The 18,808-nt window shown below is 43.2% G+C and overlaps 1 protein-coding gene across 1 annotated transcript in view; it reads right to left on the bottom strand.

Annotated features, from left to right (window-relative positions):
* Positions 1–18,808, bottom strand: part of IGSF1 (immunoglobulin superfamily member 1) — a 510,284-nt gene that overhangs the window by 8,751 nt on the left and 482,725 nt on the right. The window contains exons 2-10 of the mRNA XM_059386219.1: positions 10,683–10,829; positions 7,676–7,737; positions 5,160–5,296; positions 4,980–5,006; positions 4,286–4,567; positions 3,635–3,922; positions 1,488–1,772; positions 965–1,258; positions 218–496 (exon numbers count right to left, since the gene is read on the bottom strand). Coding sequence (XP_059242202.1) covers positions 218–496; positions 965–1,258; positions 1,488–1,772; positions 3,635–3,922; positions 4,286–4,567; positions 4,980–5,006; positions 5,160–5,229 — 1,525 coding nt within the window. The 5' untranslated portion in view covers positions 5,230–5,296; positions 7,676–7,737; positions 10,683–10,829. The remainder of the gene's footprint in view (positions 1–217; positions 497–964; positions 1,259–1,487; positions 1,773–3,634; positions 3,923–4,285; positions 4,568–4,979; positions 5,007–5,159; positions 5,297–7,675; positions 7,738–10,682; positions 10,830–18,808) is intronic.

Genomic DNA, 18,808 nt, shown 5'->3' with positions numbered 1-18,808 from the left:
TTATTTGTCATGAAGAATGGAAGTTTTGAAAGTGTCCTGCTCAATGCCTTTGAGTGATTATGAGACCACCCCAGGGGAAGTGTGTCCAAACCCAAGAGCCCTGATTTACATGCCCCTGACTCCCCTTTCCATAGCTTTCTGGGCACTGCTTCATGATCCCTGGGGTATCATGACCAAAGCCATGGAAGGGCAACCCTAGGAAGAGTTGTCCTCTCACCTGCTGGCCCCATCAGCTTCAGAGGTTCACTGAGATCTGGCCAGATGTTGGGGTGAGCCTCTATGTGATAGCTGCAAATGTACGTCCCTGTGCCTTTTCCTTCAGCATTACTGATGATGAAGTCTCTATCCACTGAGAATTTTTGGAATGTTGCTCTTTCTTCCCATTCCAGAGAAAATTCAAGGGCTGGATGAGGTACTTGGCACTGAAGGGTAATGACCTTTCCTAGCTTGAACATGGTGCTGGGCCAGGCTGACAGGGAGGGTTTGGGGGACTTATCTGCAAGCAATCCAGAAATCAGAGTTAGAATAAGTGACCTTGAACTCAGTACCACTTCCCCCAACAAGCTTCTCACCTTCCTATTTGATCTTTCCTGTCTTTCCACTTCTACTAAATCAGTGGTCTCAAAATTTGACCATGCTTTAGAACCTCTTGGCTCACTCCTCAGTACTCTAAAGATTCTTGGGTTTCTACCTTCTATCAGGGAGACCTCATACCTACAAGTTCTCCCTGGCCAGAAGGAAAGTAACATTTCCAGGGGGCACAATGAGCCTAAGCCATGCCAAGATGCCAGCCTTGAGTAACAATCCTGGGAGAGAAGATAGGCAAAGTTTTTGGAAAAAATTCTGCACCAACCTCCTAGTGTATTTTTCCTTGGCTCATAACTCCAAAAGAGTACAAGTCTGCTAGATCCTTCTTAGAACACTGTAATGATGATAAATACAAATGACATTTGTTAGCACTTGCCTACAACCACGAGCTCCACAGTGTTGTGTGAGGTCATCCTGATGGAGGTCTTCCAGGAGAGGAGATAGTGGCAGCTATAGACGCCAGCATCACTATAGGTCACATTATGGAGGAAGAATGACCCGTTGTCATCAGTGTTGGTGGTATCCAAAAGCTGAAGTGATTTGTCTTCTCCTTTCTTATAGAGTGCAAGCCCCACTCCATTCACTGGCCCTCGACACCACAGGCTCACGTTCTGACCCATCTGGACCACAGGACTGGGCTGAGCAAGTAGCCAGGTCTTGGGGAAAGTGTCTAGGATGAGACCAAAAATATAAAGGGCTAGTGGTCTGACTCCCCTTTCACCACTAAGGGTTCTCTTCCTTCAGTACACCCTTGGAAAATCCTATCCTAAGCCCAGTTGTACAAATTCTGCTCCCATTCCCACTGTTAGCCCTGGCTGCAGGATCACGTTCTCCACGTGGCCCAGAAGTTGTATATCTTTAGCCCCTAACATAGGTCTCCTGGCATTCCCCTCTCTTACCAGTCACCCAGATTTTCAGGATATCACTGAGAAGTGAACCCCTGTATGACCCATCATAGTAAAAACAGAAGTAATGTCCAGCATCATGGATTTTCAAAGCCCGGAAGAAGAAGTATGCCTCATTTTTTATTGGCCTTTTGCGGTAAAAGGATTTCTCCAAGTCTTCGAGCCTTATTAGAGCAAAGGTCATTCCATAGATAGGCCCCTGACATCTGAGCTTCAGGCTTTCTCCAGGTGCCATAATGGGCCCAGGATACGCTGTCAGAGTTGGTTTGGGATAGAGTCCTAGAAAGGGAAGAGACCCTGAATTAGAGATAGGATGATTCTTCCCTATTATCTCTTAGTTTTATTTTCCTAGTTTTTTCTAAAGACAAGTAATGGCAGCTGAACTTTAGCCCCTACTCCCTCCCCCTTCCTTGAAACTTAGCCTCTTCTAGGAGATAATCAAGGGCAAGTCCTCTCCTCTCACCAAACTTTATCAGCTCCACTAAGTTCTAACTATGTATAACGCTGTGTCTCAGTGGAATATCTACATTTGTAATTGCCTGTATCTTTAGGTTCCTGAAATGCCAAATGTACTTCTTCCAACCACCCAAGAAATCGATCTTCTGAAAATGACTTTGATTTCATCTTTGTAGAGCATGAATACCACTGCAGAAATAAAAATGCCCTTTGAACACATTAAACCCCCATAAGACTCTACTTCCAACATGAGATTGGAAGAAGCCAATGAAGGATCGGCCAATAAGTCTTTGACCCAAAGAAATCTCTGTCAGTGGGGTCACACCTTCTTTTCCATGTATTGTTCCCCCAAGGGGATCATACTACAAAATAGAGGGCAAAAGTTATTCTCATACGATTCCTTCTTACCCACTGCAATCCCAGGTAGACCCACCAATCTGTTATTGGAAAGAACAGCCCTGTCATACGCTCGCTGAGCATTTAGGATGTGTCAGGCATCATGTAGGTCTAAGGATGTACAAGTAAAGAAGACACAGTCCCTCTCAGCAAAGTGAGGGATATCAGTGAATAGTTAACCACAAAAGTGTATGTTAGTGGAATCTACTCAGGAAGGACATTCATACAACAAACATCCATACACACTGTTCAAACAGTTTTTGTTATTCAATCCTCAATAAAAAGCTATACTAATAAAATTAACATCTACCATTTATTGAGAATGTATATGCCAGGCACTGTACATATATTATATTTAGGCAAATCCTCACAACAACCCTGTGAGGTAGGCATTATTATTATATCAATTTTGTACATCAGGAAACTGAGGCACAGAGAGGCATCATACAGTAGGTTGTATAGATACTGTTATCCCATTTTAGAGTGGTGGGGGGAACCGAAGCACAGAGAGGTGAAGTGACTTGCTTAAGATCACACAGGAAAGAGGTATCAGAGATGGAACTAGAAACCAAGATTACTGCTTCTAAGTCCAGGTTATCTCCTGTGGCACCTATTTAGACTGATGGAGGAACTAAAGCAAATTTCTAAAGGATCCAGGCCACAGCGTGGGCAAACTGGGGTGGGAGTGTGTCTCTGGCATTTGAACATTTTGGGGAGATTTCTGCTGTGTCTAGATCTTGATACTGTCTTACTCATTCTACATACACAAGACTAAAGTAATTTGTATAAAGCCATTTCTAAAATACGAGCTATCACTTTTTATAATTTTTGTTTACCACTGACACTAGCACAGTTCTATTTTCTGCGCTTAAAAATAATAATCACAGATACAATAAAATGCATTTAAAATGTAAAAACCAGTTTATAAGACTGCAGTGGCAGTGCCTGGCACATAGTAGGTGCTCAATAAATATTAGTCAAATGAATGAATGAAAGCATGATATTCCACAAGTAGAGAACAACAGAGCTATGACGAGCTGAAGCTGCTGGACTTTTGACTGGGCTCCCTCACTAGCCTGAGTGAGCCTAGGTGATTGGCTTCTACACATCTGCCTGGTAGCATGTGTGATTCTAATTTGCATCTCAAGAAAATATCAAATGACTCTAGCTTACAGGCCTTGCAGGGCCTAGGACCTGGCTAAAGAAAGGAAAATCGGAAACCCTGGTTCATCCAGCCATGATTCCGGGGACAACAATCATCAGACCCCAGCAGCCATAGCCACACCCACCTGCAACAATCAGCTTCAGGGGGTTGCTCGGCTCTGACCACAGAGTGGGGAGCATCTGGATATGAGTGCGGCACATGTAAACCCCTTCACTTTCAGGTGTCATGTTGGCAATGGAGAATATGGCCACTCTCCCAGTTGGGATTTGGTAATCCACGGGCTCTGCATATCCCTCTTTGAACAGCATGAACACCAAATCCTGCAGCCAGCCATGGCAGAGTATGTTAACATTACATCCAGGAAGAGGGGAGGTCTCAGCCTGGATCCAGAAGATGGGCTTGGGCAGCTGGCCTGGAAGGAGAGAATGAACTGGAATTCAGGTAGAGCAAGGACAGCACTGCTCGGTGGGCAGGAGAGGAGAGCGCTACTTAAATGAGAGTTCTCGGAATAATCCTTATATACCACCCTTCCCCCTATCTGGGGTCTCCCCTATGTTGAGAACTTGCTCTCTAGATCTGTTCCAGAGACTGCATCCTCATCTGCATTGCCAATAGAGAGTAGGCACTTACTAACTGTGGAATGCTTGCATGTATGCATTCATGCATTTAAGGTGAATGAATGAATGAATGAATGAATGAAACAAATATTGCTCTGGGAAGATTTGAATTTCAGGAGCTGGAGTTTATTCTTGATTATCTATTACTGTCTTCTTACCTGGTGCCTCCAACTCTAAAACTTTACTGGGCTCTGACCAGCCTGTCTCCTTCCAGTAGCAGCACCTGTAGAGACCTGCATTGGATTTAGTAAGGGCACCTATAGGGAATGAAACTTGGAAGGTCTTGGAGGAAGGGCGGATCCAAGTCATCTGTGTCTTATCCTTCAGCAGCAGAAACTTGCTTGAAATCCAAGAGGGGCTTTTGCACCAAAGTGTGATGTTCTCCCAAGGGGCCTGGGGGTAGTTGGTCTCTATCCATAGCTCCGGTTGAGATTGCACCACTGTCATACCCAAAGATCACAAAGATATGAGCAGTCCAACCCTCTCCCTCCCATAACGTGCCTTGCAATGTCCCTTAAAATTAGCCCTGACCCAGATTCTTCTTTTTGTCTTCCCTTGGGAATAAGAGGGTCTGCTTATGTGGGGGGTGGGATAGGGCCCCTAGGATATTTGTTTGAGGGATTCAAGTGAGTTGGAGAATGCAGTGCAAGTCTGGCTTCCATTCCACCTGAATCAAAGTTTTTTACTTTCTGTGGGAAACCAAGTCATCAAGTGAGGGGTTCTGGTCCCCAACCAGCTCAATCTGGGAATTATCTTTGTGGTCTCAAGGTAGTTATATCCAGGGCCATGGAGGCAGCTGATGTCTTGGAACTTCCAGGAAGGAAGGTACCTGAGGTGGCAGGATTCACTTACCTATTGATGTCATACCCAGACTCAGCCCTGAAAAGAGAGATAATGGTTAAAAAGGGCCCCCATGTTGACCCCACCAACCCTCAATTCTCAATACTCTCTTCTTTCTCCCTCCCCAAAGTTCCCAACCATAGGGGTACCTGTGACAGGGTCACCTGCCCCTCACCGCTTCCTTGTACTCACGAATGAAAAAGAGCAAGACACTGAATGTCCACAGCATGGCGGAACGTTTCCCCAGCCTGTCCAGGGTCATGGGGCCTCTGGTGCTCAATGTGCGCTTCAAGTCTGGAAGGACTTTGCCATTCAGCAGGTGGTGAAATCTAAATGCAGAGGTGTTTTTACTCAGCAGACTTGTCCTGCCCCTCAAAGTTTAGTTTGGATCACTAAAGTACTTGACAACCCTACCTTCCACTCCTTCAGAGGCATGAAAGGTACTACAAGGTTACCTTGCCCCTTTTCTCCACCTGTTTCTCCTTGCACCCAAGGTCTTTGCTGGCATCTAAGATGTCAGATCTGTTGAAATGTCTGTACAGCCCTGGAATCTCAGAGGCTCAGAGGGTGACCTAATCCAGGCCAGAGGGGAGCCCTTGGGCGGAGAGAGATGGGAGATGTAGAGAGTCATCTTTTCAGATCCTGTATTTTATATATATATATGGTCTGTGTCCTCCAACAACCTAGCAAAGGAGGCTTTCCTGCCATCCCCATTTTGCTGACAAGGAAACTGTCCAAAGTTAAAAGATTAAATACCGGGGCTCCTGGGTGGCTCAGTGGGTTAAGCCGCTGCCTTCGGCTCAGGTCATGATCTCAGGGTCCTGGGATCGAGTCCCGCATTGGGCTCTCTGCTCAGCAGGGAGCCTGCTTCCGTCTCTCTCTCTCTCTGCCTGCCTCTCCAACTACTTGTGATTTCTCTCTGTCAAATAAATAAATAAAATCTTAAAAAAAAGATTAAATACCAGACATTAATATAATAACTCCAATTTAAACACCCCCTTTCTTACCTTTCTTCATCCCTTTGATCTCACATCACCCAGGCTTCCCCTTCTGTGGATTGCCTCAGATGCAATGTTACTCTCATTCTTAACTCTTACCCCCCAAAGCTCAAAACCCCCATCTCAAGTAGATGTTGGAGCATCAAGCTACTTGAGTTAATTAATGTAAGGTGTAAATGATGTATTTGCTGCCCATAATTTATAAGCATTTTTGTTCATTGGTCCTAAGGAAATATGGTAAAGATATCTGAATTCAGGGAAGCCTTTTCATTTTCCAAAAAAAATCACTATTAGCTATATGTACACTAGATAGACCCTTTTGGCTTTCTTGCCTCTTCTCCACCACTGCACCCAAAGTATCCTTTTGTCAAGGGAAAGTGTATCCCTACCACACAAACTCAAGCTAACTCTCCTCCACCAACTCTATATCAGAGTCTGAGATCTTGGCTGTTTCACCCTATCTCAGTAGAGTGGGTGTAAAGGCAGCCCCCAGAACAGAAAAGGGCTGATCTCCCTTCCCAGAACGGATAGCAGCACTGTAGCCTCGAGTTTGCTCCAAGGCTAACGCTGGGTGGGATGGTGGAGCAAAAAACCAAGAAGATTCATTTTCAAACATCTGGGCTGTGGGGAACAGGTGGACCTTCAGAGATCCAAGGAAACAGTTACCTTTTGCATTTCTGGATGCTCAAATTAGCCTCGCTGAAATGTTCTTATCTGTAAAGTTGGGGAGTAATACTTACCTAGGATTGTTTTTGTGTTGGATCAGAGATAATATATGTACAGGACACATGGTAAACAGTTCATTACAAGGTGGCTATTTTTCTTCTTACCCAAGGGGGTATTAACCTGGTGTAGGACCCTAAAGATGCTCTTTCACCTCATCTCCTCGTCCCCCACTTGCCTTGGATGGACCTAGCCCAGGCCTGGGTTTGAGTTCTATCCTGTTGCTTTGTTCCCCCAAGGATTTACTGGTGAAGCCATGTTCTACTGCCAAGGGAAAGGTTCAACCTGGGACTCTGCCCAGAAATGCCAGCTGAGATTCCAGGCTTGCCACTTAGACCCCTAAACCAGGGTTTTGCCTCTCCTGGGGACTTGAGTGGAAGGAGGGAAGGGGGCTTCTCAGCATGGCTAACCACTCTCCAGTCGCTAAGGAAACCGTACCATTTACATCCAGCCCAGAAGATGAATCTTATGCCCAGGGACTGTGGGAAACCACAGCAAGCTTCAGGTTAATTGGAGACGCCCATTTTTGGCCTTTCACAACCCGACCCCGACCGCCAACTTCCATAGTCTAGTCCTTTTACCCTCCCCTTCCACTCCACCCCAAGCACTTTCCCCACCCCTAGGCAGCGCCGCAGTGCTTTTGAGGGTGACAGACCCGAAATGTCTAATGGCTCGCCCCCTGCATAGCTCTGAGGGCTCCAAGAATCAAAGGGGTTGGGCTCGGCAGGGTGCCGGGTACATGCTTCGCTGGGGGTTTGGAGGGAAGACTGAGAAGGAAAAGGGAAGGTATTTACGGTGCCCAGAGATTCTTAGCGAGGCAATGCTGGATCCGTGGAGGGACGGAGAAAGGGAGGGATAGACTGGGGAGCAGTTTGATTTGCTGCAATTAGTTACAGCAGGGAGACTATTTCGGGGTTTTGTTTAGGATCTGAAGGATAGTATTTAATCTTCAGCCACTGGGCAATGCGCTCATTTGTAGGTACTTACGGTAGTTGCAGGCCCGCTCCGGCGTTGGAGATTCTCCAGTGAGCTCCCCCAGATGCAGCAAACTGCCGGGCATGAGAAGAGCTGTCTAAGGACAGCCTCTAGGGCTCCGCGCCCCGCCTCTCTCTCTCCCCCGCCAGCTTTCTGGTCCGCTCCAACCTCGTCCCCGCCCTCCGCCAGGCTCTGGAAGCCCACCTACCCCAACTCTGCCTGACACCTGCAGTCCTCTGACGACCCGGATTTCTATGCCCTTCCCAGCTCTCTGCCTCTCCTGACTCCCTGCAGAGGTTGCTGGAGCCAAATTCAGGCCCCTGCCCCCTCTCCGGTCGCTGTGAGTTTCCCTGGGTCACTGTATTCTGGAGGGGAGAGGGCCAGCTCTTCAGACTGCCAAAGCTGTAGATCCCTCCTCTGCAGATCTCCAATGCCTTTAAAAGGATCTCAGGTCTTCCTCTGCCCATTTAATGGCCCACTTACGCATAAACATGGCCACCATGGTTTAAATGCCTCTGGGCCCTGGGCAGCTATTAGTTCTAATCTTCCTAGCAGCCCTAGGAAATGTGTTACTTCCCTCAGTTTTACAGATGAGGAAACTGAATCTCAGAGAGGGTTAAGAGACTTGGACAGCCTCCAGAATCCAGCTTGGGATAAAAGCCCAGGCTTTAGAGACATACTAATCTAGATGTCAGTCCAGGTTCCACTATGCAATAGCCCGAGTGACCTGAAGAAAGTGAGTTAAACTTGCCTGAGTCCCAGTTTCCCCATCTGTAAAAGAAAACAGCAGAAGAGGTTGCATGGGGCTTTGTTGGAATCATGCAAATCAAACTTCTAACAGTATGCCCGGTACCTGGTAGGTGCTCAATAAATGGGAGCTGCTGCCACCAGTACTGTTACTAATCTGTAAAGCATTCCCCACATGTCCTAGAGTAACATGCTTTCAATGACATAGACAACCTTCCAAATGTAGTTGGTCACGAAAGACTTTTTGAAGTGAGAAATGTATCGATAAGATACTAATCAAAGCTCCTGACATATATCATATGATGGGATTAAAGTGCAGCATCCAATAAACTGGCAGATCAACTGACCATCGGAAGAAAGAGCCAACTTAATGATAGAAGATTACAAATTATCTAAAGGAAAAAAATATTGCAATTTAAGAGCAAACCACATAAAAATAAAGCAACAGCTCTTTTTAACAGATGAATTGAATATCATCTGTTTGTGCATCACGTGAGATCAGTTGTGTCTTTCTGGCATCCATTGTTCCTACATACCATTAGAAACTGCAGATTATCCCCCAAGGATTAGCATAGCCATATGAATATAGATAGATGTTTTTTTGTGGGGAGCAGGTTATTTAAACTTTCCAAGACTCAGTTTTTATTTGTAAAATGGGGATAATACACAGAGTACACAGAGTTTGGGGTCGTATTGAAAAACAGTCCCCCTGTAAACCACTCTAGAGTGCCTGGGCCACAGCAAGCTTCCATTAATTCCACAAACATTTGTTGAGTATTTCCTTTGTGCCATGCATTGTCCTACCAGCTGATGGTTTAGAAAGAATGGTAGTTTCTGCTCTTTGATTTCTTCTTTTTATTCGTTAGTTTCTCCTCTTAAGGAGTTTGTAGTCTAAGGATAAACAGCGGTGGAAAACCCATAAAAGATAGCTAAGGGAGGAGGTGCCATGAGAACCAGAGGATTGCAATAGGAAAGAGCAGCAAGGCTTGGAGAGCTGCAAGCAGTTTGCTGTGCCTAAACTAGGACAGTGGAGCCAGTGAAGGAGTGGGGAATAAAGGCCCCAGAAACATCTGAAAGGTAAAATTGGCTCAACATGATGATCATTTGGAACTTGGTAGTGATAGTTACTATCTGTCAGTATAACCAGTGCCAGTTTTCAAAACATGTGTATAGAAATCACTATGATAGTACCAGGCACTAAGTACTTCGTAAACCTTGACTCATTTTCTCCCCATAACAACACTATGGGATGGCTATCATTATCAGCCCCATTTTACAGATGGAGAAACTGAAACACAGTCAGCTGAGCAAATTGCCCAAGGCCAACAGAGCCAACAAGTGGCAGAGCTAGGATTCACATCCAGCCAGTCTGTATTTACAGTCCCATGTTCTTATTTGTCTTGGTTTTAACATATCTATAAATCGGTTTTATATAGAAAGGATTTCTAAAAAGTTTTATGCAAAATAAGTGAACCTCTTAGCTCTTTCATGCTTTCTTTTTAATGAAGTATAATTGACATACAACATTATATTAGTTTCAGGGGTACAACACAATGATTCAATATTCATGTATATTTGTGTACTGCAATCCCATGTTCTTTTTTTAAAAAAAATATTAATATATTTATTTATTTGAGAGAGAGAGTATGTGGTGGGGGGGGGAGGGCAAGAGGGAAAGGGAGAAGCAGACTCCCCACTGAACAGGAAGAAGTGAGCCCAACTGAAGACTACACTCCATTCCAGGACCCTGAAATCATGACCTGAGCCAAAGGCAGACGCTCAACCAAATGAGCCACCCAGGTGCCCTGCAATCCCATGTTCTTAACCACTACCCTAGGCTACCTCTACGTTGGATGTTTAGAATGAAAAAAACTAAACATAATTAATTAATAAAAGCCCAGTGATGGGTATTAAAGAGAGCATGTATTGCTTGGAGCACTGGGTGTTATACACAAACAATGAATCACAGAATACTACACCAAAAACTAATGATGTACTACTGTATGGTGACTAACATAACATAATAAAATAAAAAAATTGAAAAACCAGATTTTACTTAGTAAAATAGAAAAGCACCAATCAAATGTGCTGTTAATAATGTAGGAAAAAGGCAATGATAGTGTCGCCCTGCTCTTTGCAAGTCCTTGGGCTAAAAAGCTTGTGCTTTGGACCAGCAACCTGAAACTAGAGTCAGATTCCCCCACTAAAATTGGCTGTGGAAGCCTGCAAAAGGTCTTGGGACTCTGTAGGTAAGAACATGATTCACCCTTACCTGTTGTTCTGGGACACCATGAAATATTGAAGGGACTTATTATTCAGGTTTCTTAGACGCGAACTCATTCAAACGATAGCTGGCACTTGAGATGGGAGAGGTTTCATCTCTAGGCTCCCTCTGTGGGTCTTGAATCTTACAGCCTGCCTGCAGAAAGAGAAACAGTCTCTGGACGACTTTCTAGAGAAAACTTGAGTAACCTAATATTTTAAAGCTAGTGATAGGGGCCAAGCAACTCTAGGGCTGAGACTTAGCTAGGATAGAGTTCTTGACTTTGGCTCTGTTGACTTTCCCCTGTCAGGAATCCATTGGCTCTGTGACTCTGAATCTTACACACACACACACACACACACACACACTTGCACCCAAGAAATCTGGGATTATCTCCTGGTTGGTTAGAGTTGGCTGGTACTAAGCAATTCTCTTTCATGGAATGTTTTAGGAATGATCAGTTTCATTCCTAAAGATCAGACCCCACCCCCCCAGCCCTCCATCCCCTTAAGCTGGCCAGATGGATATGAGAGGGCTTGTATGGGACCTCCCAGCCTCACCATCCTGGGGCAGGTGAGATAACCAGAAAATATTCCAGAGCCATACCCCTTCTCACTTTCACATCTTGAACATGGGGGCTTGAATAGGGTTTCTTTTGCCAAAGCTTCAGAATCACTTCTTATGGATTATGAGACAACTGTTAAACATAATATTGTATTGAGTCATACTATATACATTGAAGTAAATTGTGTGGTTGAGTGTAGAGGTGGGACTAATGTAATTTATAAGAAAGACTTTTCTAAGCTCCCAAAACTCTCAGTTTAGAAGAAAAGAGCAACTCTCTTACAAAAGCGTAGTGAGAACCAGAAGAGTGCTAGGAAAACTTCAAGAGGGCGGGACAAGAAAAAGGAAAGGCATCAAGGGCCTGATACTGCACACAGGGTGGTTTGGGAGTCTTTTTCCATAACTGAGTGCAGTGTAGGAAGAAGAAATCTTTTTCAAGTTAAATCCAACTTACAGTAGTCCAGGCAGGAGAAACACAGGGCAAAACTGACCTCTTCCCAGTGACGTAATGGAACTGGCTAGCCTTGGCTCAGGAGAGCTGAATGCGTACACCTCATCCCAACCCAGCATTCAGTAATATTATTTTGGCATCTTAAAATTGGCTAGGGCCAGAGAATTTACAGGACTGAATAAGCAAATGCTACAAATCAGTTTTTTTTTTTTCTGCCAGAATGTTTGTTAAACATTTACAAGCAAACCACTTTCAGTTTTATGTTTTAAGACAGTGATTCTCACTGGCAAACAGGAGCTATCAAGAATCCTGACAATTTTCTTACACCCTCAAGACAGCCATGAGCATTGTGGCCCCCTCCGCCCATCCGCCACTTCACTGCTGTGGCAAACCACCTAAGGACTGTGCCAGACCTTTTGAGTATTCGGTGTGTTCAGAAGGTTGCTAATATTTTAGCACCCCTTTCCCTCCCTAGTAACCCCTCAACCATCACCCTCTTCTACAAGGGAGAGGGTATGTGAAGTAGATGAGTAAGCAATTCAAGTGGTGGTCTGGGACAGTGGGGAGACCCAAGAAGACAGATTAGGTTCCCTCAGCAAGACCTGGTTGAGGTTTGAGCTCTGGAGGTGGGAGGCACCTCGTTTTGGTGGTAGAAATGGAAGCTGACGCCTGCCCACAACTTGAGTTTCAACGTATCCTTTATCAAGCATTTCAATTGCTACAGGCACAGTTTGGGGCACTAAGTCACTTCCAGAAGCTATAACTGAGGGTGTTTTCAGGACCTTGAGGGAAGATTCCTAGAATAAATCAAATATAAGTGATGAACCAGAACTGAAACATTTAATCAGAGCACACATTGGGAGTCACGAGGCATTGTGAGCCAGAAGGCAAAGAGGCCTGCACGATCAGGCTCCCAGTGCCTGTCACAAAGCAAACCAACTGTGTGATTACCCAGTTGAATTTAACTTAAGGTTAATGGGTGGATAGAGAAAATGAGGTTTTGTCATGTTCCAATCTAGCAGGGCCACAAGGTTCTGTTTGGTCTACGTAACATTCACCAAAAAGGTAAACTACTGACCCAGTGTTCCCTACCATAATCCTCCTAGTGTCACAAGTTGCCTTTTATTTATATGAGGAACAGAGAGAAGATGCATGTGAGCTTATACGTTGTGAGTGTCTGGGTACATGGGAGTAGGGTTTCAGGGATAGATGGATAAAACAAAGGCGGTCTCTGAGGGTAGGCTGCAAAGTATTTCAGTGTCCCCTTTTCTGGTGTTGGATGAAGTTGATGGCCCCAGAAGGAAAGAGGTGGGCCCAGCCCCACTGGCTGGTATGGGCAGGCAGAGCGGCCTCTATGAGTTTCGGTCTGACATAGGCAGCATACTTAGAAGTGCCGGTGCCAGAAAAGCTTTTTTTCTGCTTCCAAGCCTATCTTGCCTCCGAGTCTGTCCAAATTGTAGGCATTTTCATGAGTTGGGGAGGAGGAGGAAGAGGGGAGGGCCTGCTGTTTGGGAGCTTTTAATCACTTGTCCAAAGGAAAGTGAAGAAGTTAACAATAGGGTTCTTTTACTCCCATTTATTGTATGATTAACCAATTATATAATTAAAGTTAAATGGAGATGTGTAAACGGCAAGAGCAACACAAATTAGCAATTTAAAAACACATCATGGCAACATCACCCACTGTTTACAATCTGTTTCTAAAAATACCAGTTTATAGGCAATCATTTCAATGTGCAGGCATCTTTTCCAGTTCTACTTGTTTTGTGCTCTAGGATCCTGTCAAATTTTCTGAAAGGTCCAAGTACCCTTAGCAGAGAGGATGGAAGACTCTGTAAATAAGTCTGTTAATACAGTTTATTGCTTTTGTATTTACAATAAAATTATTTTTCCTATTTTAACCATCAGATTCCAGAGTCTCCCTATTCCACCAAATTATTATCTTACTATGTTCACATCGTCTCCCCCACGTATCTCTCTTTCATTCTTCTCCTTTTTCATTTTTACTCTTCTCACACAGAATAGCTAGCTAGCTAGCTAGCTACACTCAACTTGGTCAACATTACATTTGTTACTTGGTTTTTCACAACTACGCTGGCAAAAATGCAATTAATCACCCAACTAAGATCCACATTCTATTAAGGAACTTGGCTTTGTAAATCAGTTTAGTCCACTTATCTCCAGGAGCACCCTGTCCCTGGGCTGCAGGTGTTTCCAGTAAAACCAAGAGTTGCAGAGTTCGGCTGACAAATGACTTAAAGCCATCTTGATGATCAAAGATTCTTCTTTCATCCTCAAATAGGTGGCTGGATGGTTCACTCAGGGCTTTAGATCCCAGACCTTCATCTGGTAGTAGATGTTGCTCCAACTTTCTCTCTCTTCCACTGTAAGCAAGGCACAGGGAAGCGTCAACCCCTTCTTCACCTTATTGGAAATCAACTCACCATTTTTTTTTTTAGCAACTTGCAAGATTATTTCTTTTTCTTCCAGGTTTAAGAACTGTACAAGTAGGGGTAACTGGGTGACTTAGTCGGTTGTGTCTGCCTTTAGCTCAGATCATGATCCCAGAATCCTGGGATGGAGCCCTGTGTCAGGCTCTCTGCTCAGTGGGAAGTCTGCTTCTCCCTCTCCCTCTGCCCCTCTGCTTGTGTGCTCTCTCTCTCTCTCTAGCTCTCACTCTCAAATACATAGCTTTCACTCTCTCACAAATACATAAATAAAATCTTTTAAAATCATAATGTACAATTATGTGTTTTGGACTGTTACTTTGAGAGTTGTATTTGAGTAGGGACCTGTAAATTCTTTTTATATGTAAGCTGAATTCTATGCTTAGCTCTCAACAACCTTTTCCAGTAATTTCCTTAATAATGTTTTTAAGGTTGCTCTCATTCTCTGTACCTTCAGGGATGCCAGATACATGAATATTATAACTCTTTGATGTGTTTTCGAGATCCTTTACCTTTTCTTGTACTGTGAAGAGCTGTTTGCTTAAAGTTTTAGACTTTTGAGACTGAAGCTCAATTTGGTCTTCATTTGGACCAGTTCTCTCTTCCATGATATTTATTCTGTAATTTTCCTTTCTTGAGGGTTTCTTTAAGCCCTGTGACCTCATTCATCAGTGTCCTATAGTCTTTGATGAGCTTTACCTGCCTGCCTTTTAAAATGCTCACATGGTCCTGTATCACTTTCCAGGTGGTAAACATCAGCCCCCTCCTGTTGGCCTTTTCTTTGGTTTCTGCCTGCTGCTCACTCTTCCAGGCCAGCTGTATGTCTTGATCCCTGAGGTCCGTGGTTCCTCTGCAGCACCGCAGTACTTTTTGCTTGTTGTCATCATTTTTCTCATTCTCTTTTAAGCTTAGGTAGTTTTTGTTTCTTATTTTCCTGCTCTCGTAGCTGAGGCTTCTGTTGGCTTTGAGGTGTTTCCAGAGCTCAGCTCTTTGGTTCTGCACACAACTGCTCTCTCTGTCCTCTCCCGAAGAAGCTTAAGAGCTGGAGGGGGGGGGGGGGAGGGGTCTTTCAGTTGAAATTCAACACCAGGTTGAAGCTGAAATCCTCAGAAATACTGTAGGAAATTAAAGTATAATTAATTGATATGATCTCTTCCAATAGCATTGGGAGTAAGAGCTTCATAGCCCTACAAGTAAGATAAATACATAAATGCATAAATAAAAAATAAATGCCCATGTGTATAAATACATGAGTGTGCCAGATACCTGAATATATACATATACAAACACACTGGAAAACATCATATAAAATAAAGGTGTAAATAGACAGCGAGACAAAGATGTACATAAAATGAACCTCATGTATTCAGAATATTTAGCTTCTTCCTGACTGATGGTGCACAGAAAATGTTACTGGTTAAGCAACTAGGTGTATTCGAACTATAAAGTAGAAAGTGAGAAGAGTTAATATAAATGTTCTAGTGTTTGTGGAAAGAGAATTTGACTTTGTATCGGGGGCTTGAATTTCAGTCCTGGCAGAGCCATTTACTAGCCAGGTAATCGTGTGACATTTGGCAAGCTGCTGAGAGTTATTTGAGTCTCCATCTCCTTATCAGTCAAATGAATATTCGATAACTGTGAGCTAAATCTTAATATAGAACTCTTGGTTAGCCTCAAAGTAATCATTTTTTTTAATATCTCTTTACAATAGTATCTGGGATTTCAGTTGGTGATGATGGTGCGGGTGGAGACAGGACAGTAATGAGGAGCGGGGGGAATCTGAATAGGACTCAAATGGATACTCTCTTGGGTCTCATCCCATCATCCTTCTTTTCAGACAAGTAAAACACTTGTATTCAGCCCAGTTGTACCAAAGCATTATAAAAAGTGATGAGAAAGATGAGAAAATAAAGATAGAACTCTCTTCAAGACTATGATCTAGTGGGAAATGTATGCCATTCACAGATCAGTATAATATAATGCAGATCATGGTACACTTTCAAAGACTCACTGTCAAAGCATTATGGGAGCATAGTGGAGAAAACAGTGATTTCTGACTGGCAGCACTTAGGAGGTTCTCCATCTAAGTTCCCCAGACTCAAGTATCCCTATCATTTGGCCTGGTGAGGGCACCTATAAGGCTTCCTACTGCAAAACTTCTGCCTGCTTCGCCCATCTGGTGTCTCCCTGATGTTCCACTCTGTGATTCACTTTTGGGGGGGAAATACAGGGCAAAGAATTGCAATCTATGGCAGCACAAGATGTGTGGAGAGTGGCTGGAAATGAGGCTAGAGACCTGGATAGAAGTCAGATCATTCAGGGCCATGTGTGTCCCCTAGAACTTTTTGGTAAAATTTCTTATTTGTTTCATATTGAAAAGCCAGGTTATGATCTAAGTCTAAAGGGAGGGTTTCCAACCAAGAAGAAAATGACCTTCTCTCTCTGCCATTAGTTATGCTATCCTGGGCACAGATCCTCAGGGACAGGGCTCAGAGGCCACTTCTAGAGCTGGCAATCCACCTGTCCCTCTAATTCAGGCTCATAGTAGTTCAGGTTTCTGTTTTAAAAGAAAACAAAAACTGAAGATGGGGGAGATTACAATTAGAGTTACACATATTAAATACCCATGTATGAAAAAATTGACCCCTTTCAGAGGTCTGGTAATTTTTAGATCGGAGTCTGTGTGAGATTCCAATGTGTCCAATCAGACAACTGCCCAATCAGCACATCAGTTAATTATGGGATTTGGAAGAGGACAGTTTAGAGAAGGAGAGAGTGTGTAGGGAAAGGAAAATCAAAATTAATTGCAATAAATTCAAATGCAACAGGTGATTTAATAGAAGTCTCACCTGAATTCTCAGAAATACTCAAAACTCCTATAGGAAATTAGTATAAGTACTTGATGGGATTCACCTGATAAAAATTAGAGCAGCTGTTTCGTATCGGTACTTTAAAAAACGAAACAATTGTCTTCAGTGCTTAACGTGTTTAGGTACTATGAGATCTTAGGCAAATGGGTTTTATTTATTTGTGCATTTATTAACAAATATTCATTGCACACCTACTTTGCTTTCTAATTCTGAGGATACATGAATAAGCAAAACAGGAGAAGGCCTGTATATTAATCAATGAATAATTTTACTAAGTATCTGGGCAAATACATTCCAATGCTTAATTATGAGAAACTATTTTCACAACTTTGTCAGTACTAAGGATACAGAACTGACTTGCTGCAAACTATGGCCACTGAATTTTTGGATGTCATTTGGTGTCTGAGATTGGCTGGGGTGTAGACGGCTCTGGAGAGATTGGTGGATGGCCCTATCGAATCTCCTTTCCTTAAACCCCTGTGAGCAAGTGGAGGAGGAAGGGTAGGAATGTAGAGAAAAAAATATGGAAAGTCTTCTACGTGTCCTAAAAGGAGTAGAGGAAAAGGTTTGCCTACTTGGCATTAAAGATCTTTTTGATTAATTATGTGTCCTTTACTTACAGAAGATTTTCTCTTAGTATTTTTAACAAGCTCTCCAGTAACTTAGGATGGCATAATCCGGTGGGGAAACTGCAGTGCCAAGGAAACCTACACTATGATTGCCGTTAGGCACTGTGATGTTAAAAATATATATTAACTAATGGAAATAGTGCTGGACGCTTATTAAAGTATCCAAATGACTTGTCATTATTAATAACTCTGTACTTCAACAAGGAGCACTTGCTGTGGAAGTTCTGTGACTATCCTGGGCACAGCATGACAATATTTTAAAAATATGTACACCACGAAAGAATCCCACTTGAAATAGCTATAAGATGGCGCCAAAAAGTTACCAAGTGGAACTCAATGCAGACTCAACATGAAGTGGAAGTCTGTTCTTATGACCTCAAGAAGTAGCTTAAATTTTATACTTTTTGAAAATACATGAGACAGACTTGGTAACATATGTTTTCTTGAACTTCATATGGTTAACTCTAATGCTTATTCATTTAACTGACCTTTATTAAATGCCCATTATAAACATGAAAGATGGAAGGAGGGAGGAACCAAAGAATGCAAAATGCTCTGTGCGTATGTTGGCAGCTAAAAGATTAATACAACCCATTCACTGCCTTTCTAGTAACTAAAAGTCTAGAAGTGGGAACAAAGACGTGTAAACAAAAGTAAAAGTACAATGTGTTAAAGTTTGATAAGAAAAGAGCAGAAAAAAAGGTCATGGAAGTTTAGTAAAGGATAACATTCTTAATATTCTTTTTGGTCGAGAGGATCAGTGAAGGCCTTGTGGGTAAGTTCACATTTGAACTGAACTCTGAAATTTGGTCAGATTAATCTGACAGCTGTAAATACTAGATGGTTAGTTCTCCAAAAGTGGAGAGGGTGACTTATTCATCTGTGTATCTCCTATGCCTAATACAGAAATCACACTAATACAAGCTACCATTTATCACGCACTTCTCATTTTTCAGACACCATGTTAAGATTTTCCATACATTGTCACAGTTGCCTTCACAACACTCCTGCTGGGTGCTTCGAACAATGACGACAAGGACATTTGTTGAATGCTGACTGTGAGGCAGGTTCTGTTTTCATAACGATGCATCACTGTTAGAATTCCTTTCTTACACACCAGAAAACTGAGGCCCAGAGAGGTTAAGCAGATTGCCTGAGATCACACAAGTTAGTC

Source organism: Mustela nigripes, chromosome X (genome assembly GCF_022355385.1).
Source record: "Mustela nigripes isolate SB6536 chromosome X, MUSNIG.SB6536, whole genome shotgun sequence".
NCBI lineage: Eukaryota > Metazoa > Chordata > Mammalia > Carnivora > Mustelidae > Mustela > Mustela nigripes.
This window is presented reverse-complemented; position numbering and strand designations above follow the sequence as displayed.